A 25,725-nucleotide genomic window follows, 5' to 3' on the forward strand; every position below is an offset into this window, starting at 1 on the left:
AAGCTTTTGACAATTCATTTCCACTGCTACTGGGACTGGAATTTTATTGACAACAAAGGAGGAGAGGACTGCCTGAGTTGGCCATTAATCAATACTTGTAGGTTAAAACAAATTTTTTTTTAAAGTGAAATGCTTTTTCCTTGTGTTCATCCGTATAACCCCTGGTATGAGGAATTAGACACAGGGCATTATGTCTGCAAAATGAACTAACAGACTCACTGACTTCTGAGAAGAATTCAAGTCCACGTTTTCCTGTGCTAAAAACCTATTTAATATGACAGAAGTTAAGAGAGCATCAGAAAAAAAAAAAAAAAAAAAAGGCAGCGAACCCAGTTGTCTTACCTGGAGCAGACGTTCCTGCTCCTGCTGCCATTTTTCCTGTCGCCTGCGCTCCTCTTCTGGGTCCCATGCCCAGAACTTGAACTGCTTAGAAAATAAAAATATGATCAGAATTGAGCCACGTCCTCAAGGCCCGGCCAGCGCGAGGGACACGAGTAGCCGATGGGCTGGCACCCGAAGGACACACAGAAGCAGAGCCTTTGTTTATCTAAAGGTCCTCTTTGCTGGCAGCACCGCTATTTAATCTTAGTCCCTCTTTGGTCCCCTTCCAAGAGGCTGATAGGCTTCTGTGAACCTTTTAGGAGCTAATGAAAACACGAAGTAATTAGCCCCTGGCACGGGCAGGCTTTTGCTTCATTTCTTTTAGAAGCGATTTCTTAAATGTATTCACGCTCGGGAACGTAAGATTCTCATTCTGCATATTGATCCTGGGTGCAGGCAAATGGGATCGCTTATCTCAGCAGAGCTGCGCTTTGTGAGAAGGACTACATCATTTCTTATGCTGCTGCTGCTTCCCACACCGGCCTTCTCTAACCACTCACCACTGCCCACCAGCGTCACCTGAGATCAGGCAATGGGGAGCCCCTGCCTTGGAACCCACATAACAAACAGTCCAACCCAAAGACTCTTTTTTTTTTTTTTTGTCTTTTAAGAAAGTTTTTTTTTTGTGAGTTTGGGAACCAAGACAGTGAACAGAAATAATAGGAGAAAAATGTGTGAGTCAAAGCGGACACCCAGGCCACAGGGTATAAGATTGAGAGGGTCCGGGTGGGGGGGCGAGGAGGAGGGGCCAGAAATCCCAGCTGGTCCCTGAGGAATCAGCAAAAGGGGGGCTGCAGTGTTGAAAGTTGGCTCCCCCATCGCCCAGAGTAGGTGCTGAGGCAAATCAGGTTCCCCAATAACTGTACTTCCTCCCTTCCCCCTGACGGGGTAATCTGGGGAGACACTTAAAACTGCCTGGAAATCTTGAAAGAAAAAGTGAGGTGAGGGTGGGAGAGTTAGGGAGAAAGGGAAGAGTCTGGGGTACAGTCAAGAAAGACAACATTCAGAGAAGATTCAAAGGCACAGCGGTGATTCTGCGGCTGCACCAAGGGGCTCTGTGCTAGTTGATTGAGCCACAGAGGAACTGAATTCTACAAATCGGGTGGGAATTTCAAGGGTGAGCAAGGGTGACAGGCTCAGCCCTGGAAACACCCAGTTTAGAGAAGAGCCAGATCCGCAGAAAGTGTTCATATAAAATCGAGCAGCATGGCATTGGATAGTGTCACATGTCTTGACACTTTAACTAGCAAATGCTCATTTTATTTCACTTAAATAAAAAATTGAAAACTAAATGTGTGGTTACTATTATTTAAGGTACTGATTGCGACAAGGGGTGCAACCAAGACAGCTTGGGTCTTGCAGAAAGAGTCCAGGCTGGGCCCTACTGCCAACTTAACTATGTTGAATGATTGTTCTCATAAAAAAAAGAAAAAAGATTTTGAATGCTTACAGAAAGTGCATATTTTAATACTAATTCCTGCTGTCACATGCATTTTAATTGCTTCTTTTAGGTTTTACTTCCCTGACTCACTCACCCTTTTGTTTCTAGATCACAGCTCTGCATAATGATAACCCACATCTTCCTAATTCACCCGGCAGCATAGGCATGACTTTCACCTATTCTTTTACAATCGTCTGAAGCCCGTTTTTTATGGGAGCCTCTGTAAGCCAATCAAATACTCTATAATTAAAATCACACGAAATGCATGATCTCATTCCTTAAAATGCGTTACTCACAGGTGTAGTTGCAGGTGACTTTTCGCTGCTAGGAGAATCCCCTGGACAGAAAGAAAGAAAAAGAAGATCACAGTGTGAGTAGCTTCACACTGTATTTCTCGTTGCTCCTCTCAGTGGAGTGTGGCTCCTATGTCAGCTCCAAACCAATTTTTTTGTAAGCCAAGAGCATTAGAAGATCAGAATAAAGCAGACCCCTGAAGCAGCTGGTACCCATCACCAAAAGTAGTCAGAACAAGTGTAATAAGACTGATGCCATCAATTAGCACCCGTACTAAGCGCTAGGAAGCAAAATCTGTTCCTACTAGTGCTGGTTTTTAATACACCTTGCATTCTGGCTTGATTGACAGTTCCCTCCCTGTCTGCCATGGAAAAGTTTCATACAGAGAGCGGCCAAATGTCACCCAGGAAATAAAGAGAGTGACACAGTTAACAAGAGAACCATGTTCCCGGTAAATGCTTCCAATCTTCGCTTTTTAAAAAAGAAAAGGTCAATAAAGAGGTGAATATTATTATTTCTTTAGATTTTCAAAATCCAAGTAAAAATCCTGTGGATTTCCCCCCAATTTTAGTATAACTGGTACTGATATCAAAGAACTAGCTCTTTGCTAACTGTGTGCCAGAAACAAGCATTTCCCCCCCGCTGAGGTCAGAAATGAAGAAAAATACCAGACATTATTGGTTGCCCGCAACATGGATTTTTTTGCACAAAAGAAATACAGCTAGCCAGTATGCATTTTACCTGACTGGGAGAAAAACTGGGAACGTCGCCAAGAGTTCTGAACTCTAAGCGGAAGGCTGGCAGTGCCAGGCGACTCTAGATCAAATGGCAGAACGGAACAAACAGAAAATCATGATTACGGGCGTGAGAGTTGCGTAGAACCTTCTCCCAAGTCCCAGGCCCAGGTGTGGCTATCCAGGAACTGAGAGAGAAAGCATCTAAAGTATAAAATATCTCAATAAAACTCACACACACCCTGAAGACATGGACGAAAGTCAACGGAAATGAGACAGTTCATGCTATTGCCTGTCTTCCTTGGTGTCAAGTGACATTTGATGGGCTCATACGTAAAGGTGATATTGTTAAAATGTTGAATCTCAAAATAATACGATGATATGCTATGAAAGAACAAAATGCACAGTGTGCATTGCTTTTGGAGAACACTAGAAAAATATAAAAGACAGCAGAGATGAATTCAGTTATTATTGTATACACTTCATAAAGGTTATGCATGGAAGTCTGTGGCAGAAGTTATATATGTGTCACAAGAGCATGTAAATGTCTATGTGTCATGTGACAGCGCATGCAGACACAAGCTCATCTGCATCCTGAAGCTAGCGCTGTGCCCATTTGTCATCATTCTCAATGCACATAATGGATTTTTTGCACAAAAGAAATACAGCTAGCCAGTATGCATTTTAACGTGCACATATTTTCCTGAAACACCAATTTGAGGTTATCTTTCTACTGTTGGGAGAGTTGAGAAAAGGAAATTTGTCACCTTTAAATGTATCTTATGAAGGTTTGCAGAGTAATTAAAGACTATTTGTGCATGTGTGTATGTTTAAGGGAAGTCTGTGGGACAACCTTAGGGCATTATGGAAATGGGGGAGATAGACTGTCTGGGGGAGTGAGTACTAGGTATGGCTCCCCATCTTAAACCTATAGCTCCTTTGGACTTGAGGTGCGACCTCAGACTAGTCAGTTACAGGTGCACTGACTTTTTATATCTGGGCAAAGACCTATCCTTTCCCAGTCTCTCCAGATAAAGACAAATCATAACTTTTAAGATTACATTTATTAGAGGCCTTCGTGAAAGATATGAATTTATATATTTTAAACAAATATTACTGTTATTTCTATATCTGTCGGCGACGCCTTTGGAGCACAATTTAAACACATATTTCAAGTCTGTGGTCTTCAGAGTGTGGTCCCTGGATCTGCAGCATCATATCTCTTGGGGAGCTCTGCAAATACTGTGGCCTCAGCCCAGACCTTGTGGGGCTGGGATCAGCTATCTGTGCTTTAACCCATCCTGCCCAGGTCCCTGGCATATAATCATGTTTGAAAATTACTACTTAAAGCCCTATCTCCACAACAAAAACATCTTTATTTTAAGGAAAGCGTTTATAATAGTTTATTGCCTGGCATCTTGCTACTATCCTGTAACTCCTAGATTCTATTATTAGTGCTTGTATTGAGCTAAACACTTTTTTTGGTTTATCTCAATTAATTCTTCCAATACCCCTATAAGGTTGGCACTGCTATTATTTCTAGTGTACAGGTGATGATTAGAGATTCCAGAGAACTTGGTGGGGAAGATCTCACAGGTAAGAACTGGATGAGTAAGGATTAGAACCTGTGTGTTCTGTCTCCAGAGCCTGCATCTGTAATTACAGCTTCCATGAACCAGATAACAAAACTAACTACTATGGCTTAAAAATAAGAGTGTCTTCTCCGCATTCCTTATCTGTACAATGACAAAGTGCTAGAAATAGGGCAGCATTTAAATTTGTCTAAATATGGCCAATTGCTGGCCTAATTATAAGACTATTTTTGTCAATTCCCTTCCGTAGGACTGAAAAATTGAAAATACGTGTTTTGAAGACAGTATTGAACTTGTTTCCACATTAAGAAACTAGTGATCATCAGTGCATGCTCCAATAAATTCCTTCCCAAGTACTTCCTGTTACGTAGAGAGAGCCCAACTTATCTCTCAGCCCTCAACAAAGCTTAATAGAAGCCAACTCAGATTCTACCCCAAACAGCTGACCACCCTTGTAAAAAAAAAAAAAAGTAAAAATAAATCCCCAGCCACAATATGGCTACACCATCCTCCCTTTGCCAGGACTGCTCAATCTATAAAATAGGCTGGGGAAAGTACAGTAAAAAAGAAAAGCAAGATACCTACAGTTCTTGCCTCCGGAGCTTAGCTGTTTTTATATCTACAGAGAACTCACACCAGTAAAGCCCATTGGTCTGTTCTGAAGAATAGTTCCTGTGGATCATGGACTTCTTAAGACATCCCCCTACTGTTCACATCACTAAGGCTCCTTCTGGGGTGACTGTAGGCACCTAGATGTCTCACCAGGATAAAGGGATTCAAGTTGGGCTCTTAAATAGTAAAGGGTGAATTCACAACCTACACATGGCCTAAAAGTTACTTGGGAGTTTGCAGTGGTCAGTGCCTTTTACAACTCCGATAGGCCCTAAACTCCTATCTTTTTAGAGGCCACCCCTCCACACATTATATCAAACATATGAAACATAGTAAAATATACCCCCAGCATATACATGTATTTAATACACACACACACACACACACACACACACACACACATCTATTCTTGCTATAATAGTTTTTGGAAAGATTAAAGGTTTTGCTTATGAGTAATACATTTAACCTATGATGTGGAATGATTTCTCGGTGCACACCCAGAAATTATTATGAAGTAAGAAAGTCTGACTTTCTTCTAAGATCATTGTCAAGTGGATATTTTATAAAGACTACATAATTAGCAATTAATCAAGTTGATATAATATTAAGATTATAAACTTTTTGTTAAAGTTATTGATTTTTTCCCATTTTGGAGACAATAAAATTGTTTTAAGGAATCAAATACTTGTGTAGGCCTTATCATGCCTCTGGTGCCTGGCTGACAAAATGCTCTTGGCAGCTGGGGTCCTTGGCTGGGCCACAGAGAATGCAGCCCCAGAATTCTATTCTGAAATCAGTAATCCAGCCACTGGGCTCTGCAAACACTATGGCCAAAGGGACAACAACATAAAGGAAGTAATCCTCATTCACATGAAGTAATAGTTTACTGCAGATGGGCCCAGAAGAACATGTAGGACTAAAATACAACGTTTCCTTGTCTTTACCTTGAGAATTGAAATTTGGCAAATATAACTGGTTGGTTTCAGGCATTTTGTCCAGAAATGGAAACGTCAGGGTTGCTTCTGGTTCTGGAGACTTTGGCTTTACCACCTGGATCAGGAGCAAGGGACACAAACATGGCAAGGATTGTCTATTAGTAAAGACACAGGAGAAATAAAATGAAAGAATCCATGGCAATCACATAAGTCAGTAAGCCCAAACATCCTTTAACTTTTAAAAGGAAAATTGGCCCCATTTTTCTATCTCTCGTTGATAGAAAAATGCTTTGATTAAAGCTTTTCTACTTTAATGTAGAGGTCAATCTTCCAGAGGTATCAAATGAGAGCATATAAGAATTTCATGATCACTTTTTTCCCAAAGCCAGAAGATAGTATTCCATCTTTGGGATTATACATCACTCTGTCTCATTTTCTTATTGGTCAATCACACAGTCTCTCCCTGATGCTACATAATGCTAAATTTATAATGTGAGATGTGAGATGTTCCATATAAGACTAAAAAATACCCCCTTACTATGTAAGTGCTAAATACTAATGTAATACTACTTTCTAATGGACATTATTCTCAGATACTACACAACTCCCCATCAAATTCATGCAAAGCACATTAAAGATAATATACTTTGCCTGTTGACATAGAAGCATTATTTTAAATAGCCATTATCAAACAGCTCCATAGCGATGATGCCCTTAGGGGGGTTTGAGGCATGTTAGATTACTTCTCCTAGGGTAAATAGTCCCCAACTTACAAATTCTTACATTTGTTTTGTAAAAGTAGAATTTTCTTGTTATTGCTATTTAATTTTATCTTGTTTCTTTCCAATCTGATTGGCCTTTGTTAGAAGCACCTTCTTTCTGACTTGTTGTATCTCATCAACTGATTGTTGAGAGACCAGATTACCAAACTAATGTCTAAAATAACAATCAGTAGACTCTGAGCAAAGATCTGAATGAGGAGCAGGGCTGGATCAATTCATGTCCTTCTAGCTGCATACAGGACTTCCTCTGATTCACACTGGCTGAAGGCTGGGTTCCCAACAGATTCATTTGATAGCCAATAAGGCAAGTGAGGTTATAGAGAGACCACTGTTTCATCATAAGCTGGTCTATATGATTTGGTCCTCAGGACGATTTAATGGCTAGAATTTCTTCTTGGTAGGATTCTATTTTTTCATTTTAAATATATTTTTATTGATTTCAGAGAGAGGAGGGGAGAGGGATAGAGAGATAGAAATATCAATGATGAGAGAGAATCATTGATTGGCTGCCTCCTGCACACCCCCTACTGGGGATCAAGCCTACAACCCGGGCATGTGCCCTGATGGGGAATCTAACCGTGATCTCCTGATTCATAGGTCGATGCTCAACCACTGAGCCACGTTGGCTGGGCACCTATTTTTTTCTTATAAATCATATAACCAACCCTAATGGAATCCTGAAGAAAATACAGTTAATCACTTCATTCTACATTAGAGAAGTCAACCGGATAGCTAAATGAACTTCAATATTAATTAAACATGCAATAAGTTGACAACCCTCACATCCTGACCTCATACCATCTCCTTCATATTTAAGTAAGATAAAAACATGTTTCAGCTAATTCCCAGTTGTAAATGAAACAGTTCACAGTCAACAGAAATGCTCAAAATAACCACCATATAAAAAGATCAGTGTGTGTGCATGGGCACTTGGCAACACTCTCAAGTGAAGTAAAAATTGTTGCAGCCACAGTGATCACCTCTCTCCCCTTTTCTAAGAGCGAATTGTACAGGAGGGAAAGGAGAAAGGGAAGAAATTCACATGGTGCAAGAAAAGCAGTGTGTTCAAAGACCATTACACCATTTGTTAATCGACTAGCAGAAATTCTTAACCTGGAGTTCGTAGAACAGAATTCAGGGGCTGTATGTACTTGGTACCAATTGATAAAAAACAATAACACCCAAACAACAACAACAACAACAACAAAACACAACAAACCACACACACACACACACACACACACACACACACACACACACACACGGAGTTAAGACCCTGAAAACAATTTTTCCACAGGAGATGTGACACTTATGGTCCAAAGATGGCTCACAAGTGAGGTTCCCAGACAAGGTATGCAGAAGAACACTCTTTAGTTATGGTATTCATTCTGTTTGATTAAAAAAAACTCTAGCTATGAAGTAGAGTTCTCCTTTCAGTTTAGTTTTAAATGGAACAAAAAGTCAACTTGGGAGAATACTAAATAATGAAGTGTAACATAGATAAGGCAAAACCTGCAAAGATAGGAAATCCTGCCTGCCCCCAATATTTTCCCACAGTTTTGTTCCTCTTTCAAGACCTCCATTCTTTAATTCTCTATGTATGCATTCTTTAATTCTCTATGTATAAAAAGTGGGGAAAGCTAGAGTCTGAAATTTCCAAAAGGCATCAAGGCCATAGGCATTTCCAAGACTCTACCAAGGACACAGCACTCTCAGCTCCCTAAGGCCAGGGGCCCTATCTTGGTCACTGTTGAATAGCCACTTTCTAATACAGTGCCTGGCACATAGTAGGTACACAGTCAGTATTGGTTGACTAAATGATGGAAGAACCAGATATATAAGTGGTAAAATTTTTACTCTAAAGTCAAATCCAAATTTAGGGTTAAGTTTTAAAGTTGAAATATCACCACAGGTAGTATGTCCATAGGCAAGTCAGTGGTTCTCTACCTTGGTGGCCCATTTGAATCATGGGGAACTTTTAAAAATACAGGTGCCTGGGCCCTGTCCCAAGAAATTCTGATTTATCTGAGCTGGAGCGTGCTTGGTATATTTTTAAGTTCTAAAAGGAAGCCAATGCCGAAACCGGTTTGGCTCAGTGGATAGAGCGTCAGCCTGCGGACTGAAGGGTCCCGGGTTCGATTCCGGTGAAGGGCATGTACCTTGGTTGCAGGCACATCCCCAGTGGGGGGTGTGCAGGAGGCAGCTGATCGATGTTTCTCTCTCATCGATGTTTCTAACTCTCTATCCCTCTCTCTTCCTCTCTGTAAAAAATCAATAAAATATATTTAAAAAAAATAAAAAATAAAAGGAAGCCAAGGTTGAAAACAATTGGTATAAAAGATGAAAACTTTTAGACTCTGCCTGAAAACAAAACAAATTACTATGAAGAGAATGAGACTCCAAACAAGGAAGGAAGTTAATAAAAAAAGATGCTAAAACCCATTATATCAGAATAATAAGTTTCCAGTTTCCTTGTTCAAATCTGGAGGCATCAGAAGTATGCTACTATAAAATAGCTAAATATGGGACAGAGAACCTTTAGTGAGCTGAGAATAATCAAGCTCATACACAACAAACCAAAACCTAACTTCAAAGCTTTATAACTTATGTGAATATCACATTAAAATACACATCTAATTATTCATAATTAAAATTGATTGTTTAAATAAAATTTAATAGATGTAGAAAGAATACATATATACCAATTATTACTAGAAGAGAGGTAGGTTTCCATGACTTTTTCTCACTCTTGCTCTATGTCTATGTTTATTTATATTTCATTTAAAATAAATGTACATATATTACTTGAAAGATTTATTACATATTTATGTGTAGATCACTATAAATATAAATTAAAAAATATATACTATAGACTGAATATGTTGAAATCCTAACCCCCAAGGTAACAGTATGAAGGGCCTTTGGTAGGTGTTTAGGTCATGAAGACAGAACCCTCACGAGTGGAATTGTGCCCTTATAAATGAGACCCTAGAGAGCTCCCTCACTCCCTTCTGTCAAGTGAGGACACATGAGAAGTCCATCTGTGAACGAGGAAGTGGGTTCTCACCCGACACCAAATCTGCCTTGATCTTTGGACTTCCCAGCTTCCAGAACTGTAAGAAATAAATGTCTGTTGTTTCTAAGCCATCCATCCTGTGGTACTCTCTCATAGCAACCCAAGTGGGCTAATGCATCCATCTTTCTGCATGTACTTAAATTATTTACAATGAACATAGAGTATATTTGCATTTAGAAAAATACAGATTAAAGACAGAAAAAAGATGAGAAGAGAAAATAAGTCTTCATGATGAACAAGTGTCACAGTGGCAGCCCATGGCCCTATGAAGCCATGCTAATTTAAATGTAACTGCTTTAATCTACTATGTAATTCACCTTTTGGGACAGCACCAACTCCACCTTCCCACTCATTTCATTTTCCAGTTTCTTCTGGTCTCTCCCTTCTGGCACATCGTTCCTCAACTTGGGGCTGGAGGAGAACTCCACCGAGGCCACGGTCGGGCTGGACCGAGTCACAGTAGTTGTAAAATGCTGTGGCTCTGAAATGGAGTTATAGTCAGAAACTTAAAGGAGTTGCATTACCGTGTGACAAGGTGTATAACGGAGCCAAAGATGCCAGCATTCTCTAGGCTCTCCCATGCTATTACATAAAAAAAAAAAGCAACATAAAACACATCAAAGAATCCCACTATGAAAAACGTAGGTTCTTGATAAGAGCCAGAGTTTACATAGGAATAACACTGCACGAGACAAAAGGCTGGCACGAAATATTCTGATAGGTGGGCTGGGTGGGCGAACATCTCCAGATAGTTTCCATCCAAAGGACTGCATGGCAGCCTGACTTCCTTTTGTATTCCAATGTTCCTTCTTATCATCACAGTTCATAACCGGGATGTGTGGAGGATTGCATAGTATACACAATGCAATGAAAACAAAATGCCCTTTGATATATAGAGAAGAAGTAGGCACACTCTAGAGCAGGTGGAAAAGTCACCCACTGAGAGGCCTATCAGAATGAGGAGGTATAATCTAGTTTGGAACTTCTAGTAATGAGAGTTCATTTATTCTAACATGCCATTTAAAACTAATTTGGAATTGGAAGAGGGTGAAAGGGTTTTATGTTTACCAAAATAAGAAATGTGTTGAAAATACTGAAAAGTATTCATTCAAGAAACATTCCTATCTGTGGCATTACTTTATTCTTTCAAACTATTATTTTAAACTATTCACCAGCTTTATTATTTCAGTGTGTATTTTTATGATGTATATTTTTAATCTGTCTTATAAATTGCTGTTGCTGTGTGTTATAATATGACCCTCAGTTTTGATCATTATTTATTTGAGGCAATATAATCTTATTTATGAGGATGGAGATACACTTTCAAGAAAACAAAGCAAAGCAAGGTTTTTAGCGCCAGATAAATCAGTCAGAATTTCCCTAAAACGCCTCTAGGTGGCAGCACAACCACACACCAGTTTTAGAGTCTACCTTTCTGTCGCTCATTTAGGAGGAATTCTTGGCTCTATTTCTTGACTGTTAGATCTTAAGAGTTATCATGATTTACTTTAAAACTAGTCTGTTAGGAAACAAACCTGGTGAGGCAAGTTCTGTATTCCCTTCTTTTAGGTTTTCACCATCTTTCTCATCTTCTTGGCTGTTTGGGTCCATTTCCTCAGTGGTTGCCTGAAAAAAAAAAAAGATTTTATCCCCTCTTGAATAAATAATCCCTTTGAAGGTTGTAAAAAGGTAGAGGATTTCTTTCTTTTTTTCAAATAATACTATTTAGGCAAACAAGGCGAGTTGCCTATATGCATGCATTCTTTCCTATTTCTTAGGCAGCTTTCTGGTGAAGGGCTGGCTTAGTGGAAGCAGACAAGCTGGGAAGGAGAAGAGAGGTACTGAGGCAGCAGCACAGTACGAGGGCACACCCACACCCACTGCCCACCTGCTCACCTGCCCACCTGCCCACCTCCTCAGATGGCCTCAGATGCACATCCCCATTTTTTTTCTTCTTTTCACCACCAAATTTTCAAAATCGTAGTTACCACCCACTTACTCCCAAATGTCTCTAATGTTGGCTTAGGGTCCTATCACCAGTGGGGAAAAACTACTTTTGTTAAGATTACAATTAACCTCTCAATAGCTTGTCTTCAGCATAGATGCCTGTGGTTCTTAGCATTGTGGAGTTTATTCTTAATTATCTTTTCTCAACAACTCTATTATCCGAGTTCTTATTTTCTCACTCATTCTCTCTCTGTCTCTCTCTGTCTCTCTCTGTCTCTCTCTCTCTCTCTCTCTCTCTCTCTCTCTCTCTCTCTCTCTGTCTCTCTCTCAACTTTTCTCTTACTGATTCTTGGTCCTTTTCTTTTCATAAAAATATGGGTCACTCCTGAAAACTTCAATTATTTTCCTCCACCTGTGCTGAGTCACCTCAAATGTATCAATTATTGCCATGGGTTCACCATTATATTCTTTATCCATTTATGACTTGTACTTAAATCCTTAACCCCTAGAGCCCATCAAAGCTTCAGTTCAGCTGACCTACCATCACTGTCATGGTAAATGTCATGCTAAATGTTACCCTCAAACAAGCCTCTCTTCCAAATCGATGATTTCTGTTTATGGCATTCATTTTCCCCATCACACAAATTAAACTTTGAGGTGTTTCTTCACTCGGGCCTCATGAGTGTCCATCATTTACCAAGTCCTACCAAGGCTTCAACACAATAGTTTTCATATCCATCATTCCTTTATGTTTTCTCAGCTAGGGCTCTCTCTGGTTTGGATCTTGCTGTCTAATTCACTTGGCACATCACCATGATGCTCATCTCTCTCAGTAGTACCTCAATTGTATCAGTGTTATGCTTGATATTCCATAGCATTAAAAGAATTTGGAACAACCTAAATGCCCAACAATTAAGGAATAGTTTTCAAAAAAGGAAACATCATCCTATATAATAAAAGGGTAATATGCAAATTGTCCCTTTGACTGGGAGTTCCACCAGAGTTTGGCCAGGGGGCGGGGGCCAGCCCACAGCCTGGGGCCCCTCCCCCTGGCCTGCCCAGCCAGATCTGACCCTATCAGGGCCAGCCGGCCAGACCCCACCCGTGCACAAATTTGTGCACTGGGCCTCTAGTGCAATCATAAAAGAATATTGAACAACAGTTAATGATATGTGAAAATATTTGTTATATAATGTTAAGTTTAAAAATGTATACTGTATAGACATATGATGCCTACATAGTACTACTGAATGTACACTTAAAATGGTGAAGATAGTAAATTTTATTATTTGTATTTTACCACAATAAAAATTTAGAAAAAAAGTTAAAAAATAAAAATTATTTGCAAATTTTTTAAGTGTAAAAAATAAACAACTTTAAGTAATATGCTTTTCAAGCTGCTAAAAGATTTTACAACAGCATCTAGTGGCAAAGGTGCCTTTTCTTTTGGAGGATGAGGTAGTTTTAAAATCTTAATAATTAGATGGGCATTTTCTAATGATGGATAGCCATGTATCAATTTTAGAAGAACATAATATTAAATTAAAATGCACTTTTAAAACCCAGGGCAGGAAATAGCACTGCATTTATATTCATTAATCAACTTTGTAACTTTCTAATATATCAACAAGCCTGAATTGAATCCTTTTAAGAGATTTAATGAGTGAAAATAGTTAAATAAATGGAACATTCTCTTATTATATTTGTTATATAAGTAACAAATATATATATATGTGTGTTTACATTATTATATTAATTACTGATATGATAGTAGCATTTGATGATCAATCAGTCGAGCATTACAAAAGAATAAGTTGGGTTTATAAGTTAAAGTGCTCCCCCACACACACATAGAAATTTTAATATATGATAGTATTTTTTTGTTTTATGACATTAATATATAAAACACTGACAGAAATACTGATTTTTAGATTTCCCCCCACAAATGGCTTAGATTATAGAAAACTATCTGAGGTTGGGCAACAAATTTGCAGTTAAACATTGATGAATGATGCTCTTGAGAATACTGGTGTTTCCAATTACTAGAAATAAAATAACTACAAAAAACCAGGCCAAAGCGTCCCCAGCCCCCAAATGAACCAAAAAATCGACATATTTTATTGAATATCAGATGCCATCAATTTTAAGTTGTATTATTTTAGGTACTACTAAGAAAAAACACACAGTCTGTTAAATATGACACACTATTGCTTATAAGACATCCTGATTCAGAGATGCTCAAATGTGGAAAGCGTGCTGCTTGGAATCAATGTCACAAGACTACTCAAGTACTTTAGACATCATTTATAAAGGAGACAAAATCCTCAAGCATGACTTCACTTAGAATTACTTTACTAGCACACCACATTCCAGCAACATTTTACTTATGCGAGACTAATGGAGAACTCCCACTTTCAAGAATTCTCACATTTCTGAATGCATTTCTATGTGGCTTAACTCTCACATACTGAGCTCCAAGATGACCCAATTTATCTTCCCTTAAATAATGCTTTCAAGGTTACTATAGCCACGATCAATATTTCCTGCATTTACCATATGTCAGCATCGTTAGGTTACTTGACATGGATTATCTCACTCAATTGTCAGAACAGGCTTACTAGTATAAGGTAGGGACCAATATGATTCCCTTCATACATCTGAGGAAAGTGAGGCCCAGGAGGCTGACTTACCTGGTGTCCCACTGCTAGTAGGTAGGGGAACCCTGCCCTGTGCTGGTAACCGCAGTGCCCCATCATCTGGGCTGGGAGTCACACCCACTTTCAAGCTTCCCCAGGGACTTCAAGGTTTTGATCAGTAAGAAGCAATCCAGAACCTGAGGGTCCCAAGGTTACTGCTGAAATGATTCAAACTGCCATTTCAGTTCCCTTTCCTTGTCATCCATTCTACCTCATTCTTCTCATTCTACGTCTCATCTATTTATTCTGCAAAAACTCTGGAATCTTTTAGGAGGCCATTTAGCTCAGTCTCTACTTCCTAGGGCAGCTTGAGACCAGACTGCTCCAGCCATCACTCCACCTTAGGGCTCTCCAATCAGTCCAGGTTCTGGGGGGTAGGGGGCACTGGCCCAGCACAGTATCTGACAGAGAACAGATACATAATCTATGTGAGGTAGCACAGTTATATGCATTATTTATGGAATGTGTACTCTCAAGCTTAATTTAAATGCATACTAGTCATCAAAATCAGGCTATTACTAGCAAAATATTCAAGATAGATGAAGAGAAAAAGCAAACCACAATACAATTTGAATAACATGAGCCCATTTAAAAATATTTTATAGCCCAGCCAGCATGGCTCAGTGGTTGAGCGTTAACCTATGAACCAGGATGTCATGGTTCAATTCCTGGTCAGCACAGTGGGCTCAATCCCCAGTGTGGGGTGGGCAGGAGGCAGCCAATCAGTGATTCTCTCTCATTATTGATGTTTCTATCTTTCTCTCCCTCTCCCTTCCTCTCTGAAATTAATAAAAATATATTAAAATATTTCATATGCACTGATAAAAAGAGGATACACATTAAAAAATCTTAGTACGAATTTCTGAGTGGCTAGAGTCCTAGGTACTTTGTATTTTCTTTATAATTTTCTGTATTCTGCAATATCTATCGACTATACGTAATCAAGGGAAATCCCCAAAGCCAGTTTAATGAACTTAGGTCTGGATACTCTATCTTGAAGGCTTGTTACTTTTGTACTCATATCATTATTTCAAAAGAAATGAATTCAAAATTGGCAGTTTTCACCAAGCCCACCGTGCTGGAAAATTCACTTTCTGACCCATACTTTCCTCCTAAAGAGAGGAAGGGCCTTTCCTTCTCGCGAATGAAAACAAGTAAATAAAACAGATCCCTGGACACCAATGAATGAGAGCACAGAAAAGTTACAGGGGCCTAAGCCAGGAGTTGGCTTCCCCTTGACTGAGAACATGATCCAAACTGGCTCGGATGCCAGACGTAGCCCCGAGGCCACGGGCGGGAGGTGGCAGTTTCCTGGCTTGAGAGGGACAAGGTCTAGCCACAAAATCTACGAGGCATCTCACCGCTTATTTGAACAAGACTCTTACTGGTGGACTGGCCTGGAGACCGACATTGAAGAGCACATTGGAAAGAAGAAGCCGGAGACCGAGAACCGTCCTGAGACCTAGGGCGTGGGTGGTCCTGTTTCCAGGACGGAGGGACTATGAGAACTTGGACTGATCATTTAACCTCTACGGTGGAAAGATGTGAAGTCCAAGGTCGTCTGCTGGACTACCATTCTGTGACTCTGAGAGGTTCCCTGGCTCCAGGCTTGAATAACTTATCTGGACATGAGCCTGGAAAATCAGCCTACTTACTAGTAGGTCTTGGCACTGTGACCCAGGTGCCATATATGCCATGCCCCTATTTCCCCTCTCACTCTTACACCTCCAAATATAGGTCTATTTTCACTGGATGAAAGAGGATCTACGTGAACAGTCAGCCTCTCCATTCCCTAAGCCTTTTCCTTTTGCCTTAAACATTTTAAACCAACAACGTGAGGCTCTGATCCAGATAAGATGGGCTGGGTTTGATTTTTTGTCCCTGACGTATACTTTAAGTCTGTAAACGCTCCTGTACCTAAAGATCTTTAATGACTCTTTTTTTTTTTAATTTCTTTTTTTAAAAATATATTTTATTGATTTTTTACAGAGAGGAAGAGAGAGGGATAGAGAGTTAGAAACATCGATGAGAGAGAAACATCGATCAGCTGCCTCCTGCACACCTCCTACTGGGGATGTGCTCGCAACCCAGGTACATGCCCTTGACCGGAATGGAACCTGGGACCCTTCAGTCCGCAGGCCGACGCTCTATCCACTGAGCCAAACCGGTTAGGGCTAATGACTCTTAAAGAGCCTTAAACCTAACACTCTGACAACTACTTCTAGAGGGAGAAAAACAGCATCTAAAGAAATGTCTGTTGACATTTGACATCTCGAAGGAATGTGCAGTTGGTCTCAGTTGGAAGGAAAACAGCACCTACTCAAATGCCTTCATGCTGTTCTCACTGCAACATGAAATGTTTCATAAAAGATCTGCTTGTCTGTTTTCCTGGACCAGAAGAAGTTAGGAAAGTAATGAATTTTCAAGAGGAAGGCATGGGTCTTTGTCAAGGTGGAGAAAACATACCTAGTTATTTAGTTTGAGAAAAGCAGATGAAGTAGGCTATGCATCTACTCGCTGAGTTTGGTCCTTGGTCAATGAGGGAGAATTGCTGAAAACCTGGTGGGAGGGAAGGCCTGGCCAGCAGGGGGCGCGCAGCATCATTTGGGATGAGTTGGATCAAGGGTCATGAGATGGAGTGACAAAGAGATCAACCGGTGGGCGTCCTGGGGGTGGAAATGGTAGAGAGAAGCCAGAATAGGAAAAAGTGAGGAGAAGCAAAAGGAGCTGCAGAAGAATCATGGGAGCAGGTGCAAGGGCGATCGTCTTCTTGGAAAAGCTGTTCACGTCCGCATGTGTGTCAGAATTACAACCGGAATGACTGACAGGTGGAGCTGGAAGATGACAGGGCGTTCATCGCCTGTATAAAATTCACACCTGCTCAAGATGCTAATTTTGATGATCTTACTTTAACGTAAAAAAACTTTACACCTATCACCTTTTCAGGCTTTTGAAAAATGTAATGTAACTTTCCCTCCTTTGTTGTATGACAATATTAAAAACAACTTAAGGGCACCTCTGTCTATGAGTTGCTTTAATGTCATGCTAAGTGCTCCATATACATGAATTCTCCCAATATTATTATTATCTTTATTTTACATATAAACTGAGGCTCAGCCAGTTTAACTTGCTCAGGCGGGGTTTGATCTCTGACCTAGTGCATGGAGTATTTTAGGCATCTTAGGAAAGGGTCATTTTTTGTACCATTAAGAAAAGAAGAGATTCAAGCACAAATATAATGTACAGGGGATTAAGAACACACTGGGATAGCTTTGAGGGAGATATAAAACATCTTTCTGTAGGTTACTGAACAAGATCAATTTATTCTCATATTAGATAATGTACCAAATTCTCTTCCAATCCTGAATTCCAGGAGTCTATTTGTGCTATGGCATGGTTTCCTTACAGAAGCCAATATTTTAAAATGAGAAAAAAGTGTTAGGTTTCCACTGGGAACTATCTCAGAGATGAGCAGGAGGAGACGGGAAACCTGTCCCTCTACTTGGAGTCACCCTCATGACCTCTCAGCCCCGTGATCCCCTCCTGTGGGCTCCTCACCACTGTTCGTGCCTTTGTTTCTGCTATGCCAACATGTGGAATACGGGAATCCTGGGATATTCCCAGCATATGGAATGGCCTGCTGCCCTCCTCCATTTCAATGAAAATCCTACACTTACCGTCAAGAAATCCACATCCCACAAAAGACCTTCCTGACAAATCCCAACCCGTAATGATCATACCTGTTCTTTGCAATCTTACATCCCTTCTACTCTTTTGACCCTATTACCTAGTGCTTAATTAGATATAGTTTTATATACTTTTCTAGTTGCTTTATGAAAAATGCTTCCCCAGAAAGTTTGAGTTTCTTTTTCTATTTAAAAAATGTGGCACAGAGTAGGACCTTAGTTCACTGGTCCTCACCAGTGAACAGGCAACCATTGGCAAGGTCATTGCCATCACAACCTCATTACCTAGAGATGACTCAATGGAGGATGATCTGGAGTTGCTGGTATCAGTAGACATAGCAGAGTAACAATGATAATAATGATAGCAAGCCTAACTTAATTTATGATCTATTTCTAAAGTAAGAGAGCTGTGGTCCCAAGAGTTTCCAATGAGAAAGATGAGGTAGAAGGAAACTGAAGTGATGACATAATGTTGCACAACGTGGTCCTGTTGGCACAAGAGGTTGACACTCCTGTCCTCCTGGAGTCCAGGGCCACCCTTCTCTGCTGCTCTGGTCTGAATGAATGCCCCTGCCTACTGTGCCTGTGCCCTTTGACTAGTTCCAGTTCGCCCTGAAGGAACTGTGACATTTTAGTGGTGGGTGAGTCTACTCCTCTGTAAAAAGTGTATCTGTTGGGAATGCAGTTTTTGGAAGAAAGACACTATTTAAAAAGAAGAACACTATTCCTTTGACAGCCCCACAGAATAGGGCAAACAAGCTGGAAAAAGCAAACCAGGTCCAAGCTGGTATCAAGCGCAAGCAGCCCCACATTTCAAGCTGGTCACTGGATTTTGCCATCACCAATCAAGCCTACCGTTTTGATAAGAATACACTGGCTGTAACACAGTCAAGAAACGCTTTCCTTGGAATAAGGAAAAGGAAGCGTGATGAGGAGCAGGTTGCTTGGAGGAGTGATTCTTTTAGAATGTCCTCTGGAACAACACATTCTGGATGGCAAACTGTTGGTGTCAAATTTTAGGTAAGCATGAAGAGTGTTTTAGTAATGAGCCAACATTTAATGTAGTACAGCTAACAACTTGGCTTCGAGTCTAATAGAGACACCCAGGTAGTTATCTACCCAGAACGTAAGGAGAGAGGCCCTGCCATAGTAATTCAGGGGCCTAAAATAGACCGGAGACAGGGAAAACAAATGACCATTGGAACCACTAGAGTTTATTAAACTAGAAATTACTCCAAACTGGGCAGTTTTCCAAGGAAGAGACACAGAGGAGAGACTCGCAGGCATTTCCAGCAGTTTGGACTTGCCCCCAAGGCTGCCAGGATCAGGCCGGTTTCCAGGGGAAAGTTCACACGGCCACCATTTTGTTTGGGTTTGCCTTGTTATAAACTGCATAAACTTCTGAAATAACCTGATTTCTTTCAGATCACCTAATTTTTGCTTCTCTTAAAATAGGATGTGTTGGGGGGCTACGCAGTCAACGTGAAATCTCTCAACCCATCCTCTCTTTGTCCTTAGAGAGTTTAGATGCACAGCCACGTTCAAGTGGAAAATGAGTTGCATTGAAAGAGAACAGGCAATTTTCTTTTTATTTTGACCACTGAAAATAAGAAAATTAGTAATTACTGAGAATGAGCAAACAAACACACAAAACCCCCCTTTCTTCTGCTTTAGGAGTCATGTACTTAAGGCCATAGTCTCCGTGCAGGATGGCTAAAGCTCTCCCCCCAAAAGAGTTAAAAGCGTAGAACAAGAGCGATTAAATAGTTGCTTTAGGAAGTTTAAGGCTTGTACCATTTGCTCTCTTCACTTATTCCTTTAATTTCTGTCAGGAATGAAACGTGTTTAGCCAGGGGGAGGGTTTCCAAACTCAAACAACAACATGGTCAGAGGCCAGAGCTGGTGAGGGGGAGAGAGGCCTGCCGGTCAGCAGAGCCCCCAGGATGTGCTCTTGTAGGTAATCTGCCGGGCCAGAGTAAGCCCCGTGTATCTCTGTGATGTGGCAAGTGTCGGGGGACACATGTGGCACCTACACGGTGGCTTTTCCAAGGCACAGTGAGAAAGAGCTGTGCTCGACAGTGCGGGCAAAGGGCCAGCGACCTGAGAGACAGGGTAACCCAACTGAGGAATGAAAAGGTTTCTGAAGGGGACTTAGAGAACGCTCTTCAGGAAGTGTGGCCAAAGAGAAATAAGGACAGAACAATTGTCCCACAAAAGCAATTCCGACACTGTAATGTCTAATTAATTTTGGGAACTTCTCATCTAAACATAAGAGCTTAAGTCACCCGGGCTGGCTCGGTTGGGCATGGTCCTGGGCACCATAAAGGTGGCTGGCTCGATTCCTGGTCAGGGCACCTCCCTGGGTTGTGGGTTTGATCCCCAATAGGGGTTGTACAGGAGGCAGCCGACCAATGTTCCTCTCTCTCTCCCTCCCCGCCCCCATCTCTAAAATCAATGAAAACATATTTAAAGAAATTTTAAGAGCATAAGCTAATGTTGACTCTCACTAGGAGAACCCAATGTTTCATCTCATGGTGATTTGTAAGAACTCTTCAGAGAGGGTAACATGCACATGAAAAGTCAAATGAAATTCCAGGTCGAGAGATTCGGCATTTGCCTGGATCATAAAACCCTGCTCCTGGAGACCAGCGAACCTGTTGCCATGGTGAGGAAATTATTCTGGTCTATTCCAATTGGAATCTCATAGCTCTGTGGGGAAGAATTACATCCTCTCAGCTCTCTAAGAAAACATATTTTATTTTTCAAAAGACAAATGCCAGAGATAAGAAAAAGAATACCCAGGGGTGGGGGGGGGGGGGGCGGGGGAAGGAGGCTTAGCTAGCTGGGTCATCTCATCTACTCAGCCCTGGAGCTGGGAGACAAGTTTTCCTCATGACCAAACCTTTCTAGGCGCTGGGGAAAATTCGTGACAGTTTTCCCCATCCTTTGGAATTCCAACCCAAAGGCTATAAATTAAAACTGCAGACATCAGCCTCTGGTGAGAACAAATGGGCTTGAGCAGCGTCCAGCTTGCACCCCGAAAGCTGGCCTGCGTCTGTGCTGGAGGAAGTTTGGGTTTGATCAGCAGGAGCCTTCTGGTGTGGAATCTAAGAAGGCGGAATCTTCCTGATGGTATTTTATACTCCAAAGGGGCAAATACAATGTTCTTTTGAGTTTTCTTTTCTGCTGTTCTTGAGTTAGCCTACATTTTTCAGCTTGGCCATTCAATGGTGCTTCTAATTACTCTGAATTTAGTTTGATTATGAATGAGTTTTTGTTTGTTTATCTATTTTTAAAATATATTTTTATTGATTTCAGAGAGGAAGGGAGAGGGAGAGAGAGACAGAAACATCAATGATAAGAGAGAATCACCGATCGGCTTCCTTCCGCATGCCCCCCTCACTGGGGATTGAGCCCACAGCCTGGGCATGTGCCCTTGACAGAATTGAACCTGGGACCTTTCAGTCCACAGGCTAATGCTCTATCCACTGAGCCAAACCAGCCAGGGCGAGTTTTTGTTTTTTTAATTAATAAGAAAGCTGCCCTTTTATACATATTATCAAGGATGGAAAACCAGGTTTTGAGGGCAGCAGTTATTTTCAAATTCTATTAACAAGTCTGATGGGGTCCTGAACAAACAGAAAGAAAAAAAAAAGGTTTATGAGAGATTGACTTATTTTTCTATAACACCTGGCACCAAAAATGTGATGACAAGTTTTTCTATTCATATTTTATATTACACCATCTACTATACCCACTGATTAGATTTGAACTGTGCTTCCCCCCAACTCCAAATTCATATTTTGAAATCATGACCCTTACCTAGTCTCTCAGAATGTGATATTATTTGAAAATAGGGTTGTTGCAGGTATACTTAGTTACAAAGAGCTCCATAGGGTGGGCCCTAATCCAGTATGATGCATGCCCTTATAAAAAAGGAAAGATTTGGACACAGTCATGCTCACAGGGAGAGTGCCCTGGGAAGATGAAGGCAGAGATCAGGGGAGCAATCTACAAGCTCAGGAAAGTCAGAGACTGCTGCACCACTAGAAGCCAGCAGGAGGCATGGGACACATTCTCCCTCACAGCCAAAGGCGGAACCAACCCTGCAACACCTTGGTTTTGGGCTTCTAGCCAGCAAGACTCTGAGACAGTTAATTTCTGTTGTTTTAGCCAGTCAGTTTTTGGTACTTTGCTAGGGCAGCCCTAGCAAATAAACCCATGTAGAAAGAAATGGTCATTATCAAGCCCTACTTACTTTTTAAAACAGATTCATTCACAATGGGATTATCCCAAAGAGGAAAAAAAAAGTCTGGTTCTTACTGTCAGATCTTGGGGAACAGAACTTGGCTTCTGTATGTTGATCTCAATGCTGTTGCTGCCTTGTTTCAGCTCCACTGGGGACCCGTGCACTCTGGCCACACCTTCGAACATCTGGGATTTGGTTAATGAGGGGACGAGTGCGTCTGTGGTACACTCGCTTTCCTTCTCCACCTCATCACCGTGAACTGTTTCTCCGTTCATGCTGACTTTCCCATCTACCTATAAAAACCAGAATAAACAAAAACATGCTATTCCACAAAGAAAGAGTAACAAAATAACACATTCAGAATCGCCTGACAACATTACCATTGATAATCACAGTCCACCAAAGAATAACATCTCTTATATGCTTTGATTGGCTCTGGCAATTAGGGCTCCTATAAATGTTATCTTACAGGGGTCCTCAAACTACGGCCCGTGGGCCACATGTGGCCTGCCGAGGACATTTATCGGGCCCGCCTGGTGCCGCTGTCTGTCCTGCTTAGCAGCCGACTTGTCCCGGGCCCGCAGTGCGCATAGGAATTTGTTCATAGTTTTTTTTTAAACTATAGTCCGGCCCTCCAACGGTCTGAGGGACAGTGAACTGGCCCCCTGTTTAAAAAGTCTGAGGACCCCTGTTTAGAAGGTCTCTTTAAAAGGTACTTCACCTTCTCAGGCCACTTCACATTAAATTACATTTCAAGTTCACCTAACTTAGGGTGTGCTTTTATTTTAGAGTAAAGAAAATAAAAAAAACTTACATATAAACTAGAGGCCTGAGGCTCGAAATTCATGCTAGGGGCTTGGCCCTCGCAGCCCCGGCTACCTCGAGGCCCTGCCTACTGGTTGTTCTGGAAGATCATTCTGGAAGGTCGTTCCTCCATCTGGTCTAATTAGCATATTAGCTCTTTATTATATGTATAAATACATGCCACATATTTGGGTTCCAGTAATTTGTCATTTAAGTTCTGTTATGTTATAATTTTGAGGTTTTTCTTTACTGGTTAGCATATAAATTAGGTAGAACCCACCTCAGATCAGGACTATTTTACAGGTTATCCTGGGGAGTAGAAGAAAAAGGGTACTTTTTTGACACGATCATGGATGGCAGGGAACCTAATGCTTGCTGTAGTACAATAAATCTCTACTTCCAGTTAATTTTATAATCCCGTTGTTTTTTTCAAGAAAAACAGCCATGCACATTAAAATATTTGTTTTGCACGTAGGTGTAGGGAAGGCAGTGAGAGTAGGAAAGGAGGGGCAGAGAGGGTGGTTAGTTGGGCTTGTTGAGAGGCATCTAGAAGTCTCTGTCTTGAGGTTTGAGCCAGTATCCTATCTAATAAAAGAGTAATATGCAAATTGACCATCACTCCAACACACAAGATGGCTGCACCCATGTGGTCAAAGATGACTGCTCCCATGTGGACACAAGATGGCCACCACAAGATGGCCAGCAAGGGAGGGCAGTTGGGAGGGACCAGGCCTGCAAGAGAGGGTAGTTGGGGGCGATCAAGTCTGCAGAAGAGGGCAGTTAGGGGTGACCAGAACGGCAGAGGAGGGCAGTTAGGGGTGACCAGGCCTGCAGGGGAGGGCAGTTAAGGGCAAACAGGCTAGCAGGGGAGCAGTTAGGCATCAATCAGGCTGGCAGGGGAATGGTTAGGGGGTGATCAGGCTGGTAGGCAGAAGCAGTTAGGGGCAATCAGGAAGGCAAGCAGGCGAGCAGTTAGGAGCCAGCAGTCCTGGATTGTGAGAGGGATGTCCCACTGCCCGTTTAGGCCCAATCCTAGCGGGTTCAGGCCTAAACAGGCAGTGGGACATCCCTCGAGGGGTCCCAGATTGGAGAGGGTGCAGGCTGGGCTGAGGGACACCCCCCGCCCCCCGTGCACGAATTTCGTGCACCGGGCCTCTAGTGTAAAATAATTGTGAGCAGAAGCTCTGTAGTTCAAGGGCCTCAGATTACATTCTGGCTTGACAACCTACCAGCCATGTAATCTTCAACCTCAACCCCTCATCTGCAAAATTTACAGTAATAATATCTCCTGCTATTATGGTGATTTTATGAATTAATCTATGTCCAGAGTTTAGAACTGTACCTGCCCATTTTAAGTATGGAAATCTTAGTTATTATTATTAGCAGGCCTTCTTAAATCTTTCAGAAGGAACAGTGAAAGGCCGGATGTTAGTTATACTTTATTTACCTAGGCCAGCGGCTTGCATACTCTATTGTCTGTACTCAGTAAGGAAGAACTTTAAATCACAACAAAGCACACACAATTATAACTGAAACCAGAGTTTTGCAAAACAATGTTTACCTTTATTGTGTGTGATATACTAGGCATTTTTTTTATTGTATTTTATTATACTTCATTTATTTTCAATGTTGATTCCAAACCAAGAAACTGGTTTCATAACATAGGAATAGGTGGCAACTTTCAGGCTAAAAAACACTGCAGTGTGGCTCAGTGGTTGAGCATCGACCTATGAACCAGGTCTTTGGTTTGATTCCCGGTCAGGGCATATGCCCAGGTTCCTGGCTCGATCCCCAGTGGGAGGTGTGCAGGAGGTAGCTGACTGATATTTCTCTCTCTCTCCCTCTCTCTCCAAAATAAATTTAAAAAAAAAGAAAAACACTGTCTTAAACTATTTCACTTAATCTTCCTTTACTCTTAATTCTGTTGTACTGGGAAACTGACCCTGTATTGCCGGCTCCCTTACCTCTCCCCATTCCCCCTTCCCCCCCACACACAAACACTCACTCACACACATGCTGTACCCCTTAGCTTCTGTCCTGGCATTATCTGGTAACAACTGTTTATTTCCATGTTACCCTTAACCACAAGTGGGTCCGCCCACTCAGGGGTGGGGCTATGAGTAAGGCTGAGAGCTGCTAAGGCATAACAAGCATGTCAAACTCACATGCAGCCCGCCAGCCGTGAGTTTGACATGCTTGGGATGAGCCAAAGGCTCACTGGTGAGTGAGAAGAGGACTTCTACTCAAGTTGCTCTACCCCCCTCTCCATCAGAGCTCTTCCTGAGGCCTCTACCCAGTCTTGCCACAAAGGGAAGGAACTGGTTTTCTCAGGGCCTAATTCTTCTGTTTAAATGATTATATTGCATTATTTATGTCAGTGAAGAGAAGTGGACATCTACATGACCTGATCATATGCCTGGGAAGTTAAATACTGCTCTCCCTACTCTTGTTCTGAGTCACCTCAACATCAAACCTTTCTTCATGAAATATTGAGAC

At 41.4% G+C, this 25,725-nt stretch overlaps 1 protein-coding gene across 12 annotated transcripts in view; it reads right to left on the reverse strand.

The window, feature by feature from the left end:
* LIMCH1 (LIM and calponin homology domains 1) overlaps nucleotides 1-25,725 on the reverse strand; it is a gene marked incomplete at its 5' end in the record, with an annotated part of 329,460 nt that overhangs the window by 23,822 nt on the left and 279,913 nt on the right. For 8 of the 12 annotated variants that reach the window (XM_080656359.1, XM_080656356.1, XM_080656360.1 and 5 more), the window contains 6 exons: nucleotides 343-423; nucleotides 2,119-2,159; nucleotides 5,999-6,104; nucleotides 10,165-10,328; nucleotides 11,383-11,473; nucleotides 22,500-22,718. In XM_080656359.1, coding sequence (XP_080512485.1) covers nucleotides 343-423; nucleotides 2,119-2,159; nucleotides 5,999-6,104; nucleotides 10,165-10,328; nucleotides 11,383-11,473; nucleotides 22,500-22,718 — 702 coding nt within the window. Of the gene's footprint in view, nucleotides 1-342; nucleotides 427-2,118; nucleotides 2,160-2,857; nucleotides 2,933-5,998; nucleotides 6,105-10,164; nucleotides 10,329-11,382; nucleotides 11,474-22,499; nucleotides 22,719-25,725 lie in introns of all 12 variants that reach the window. The other 4 variants (XM_080656358.1, XM_080656355.1, XM_080656362.1 and 1 more) reach the window with 2 other exon arrangements.

This window comes from Plecotus auritus (genome assembly GCF_963455305.1).
Source record: "Plecotus auritus genome assembly, chromosome: 1".
In the NCBI taxonomy this organism is placed as follows: Eukaryota; Metazoa; Chordata; class Mammalia; order Chiroptera; family Vespertilionidae; genus Plecotus; species Plecotus auritus.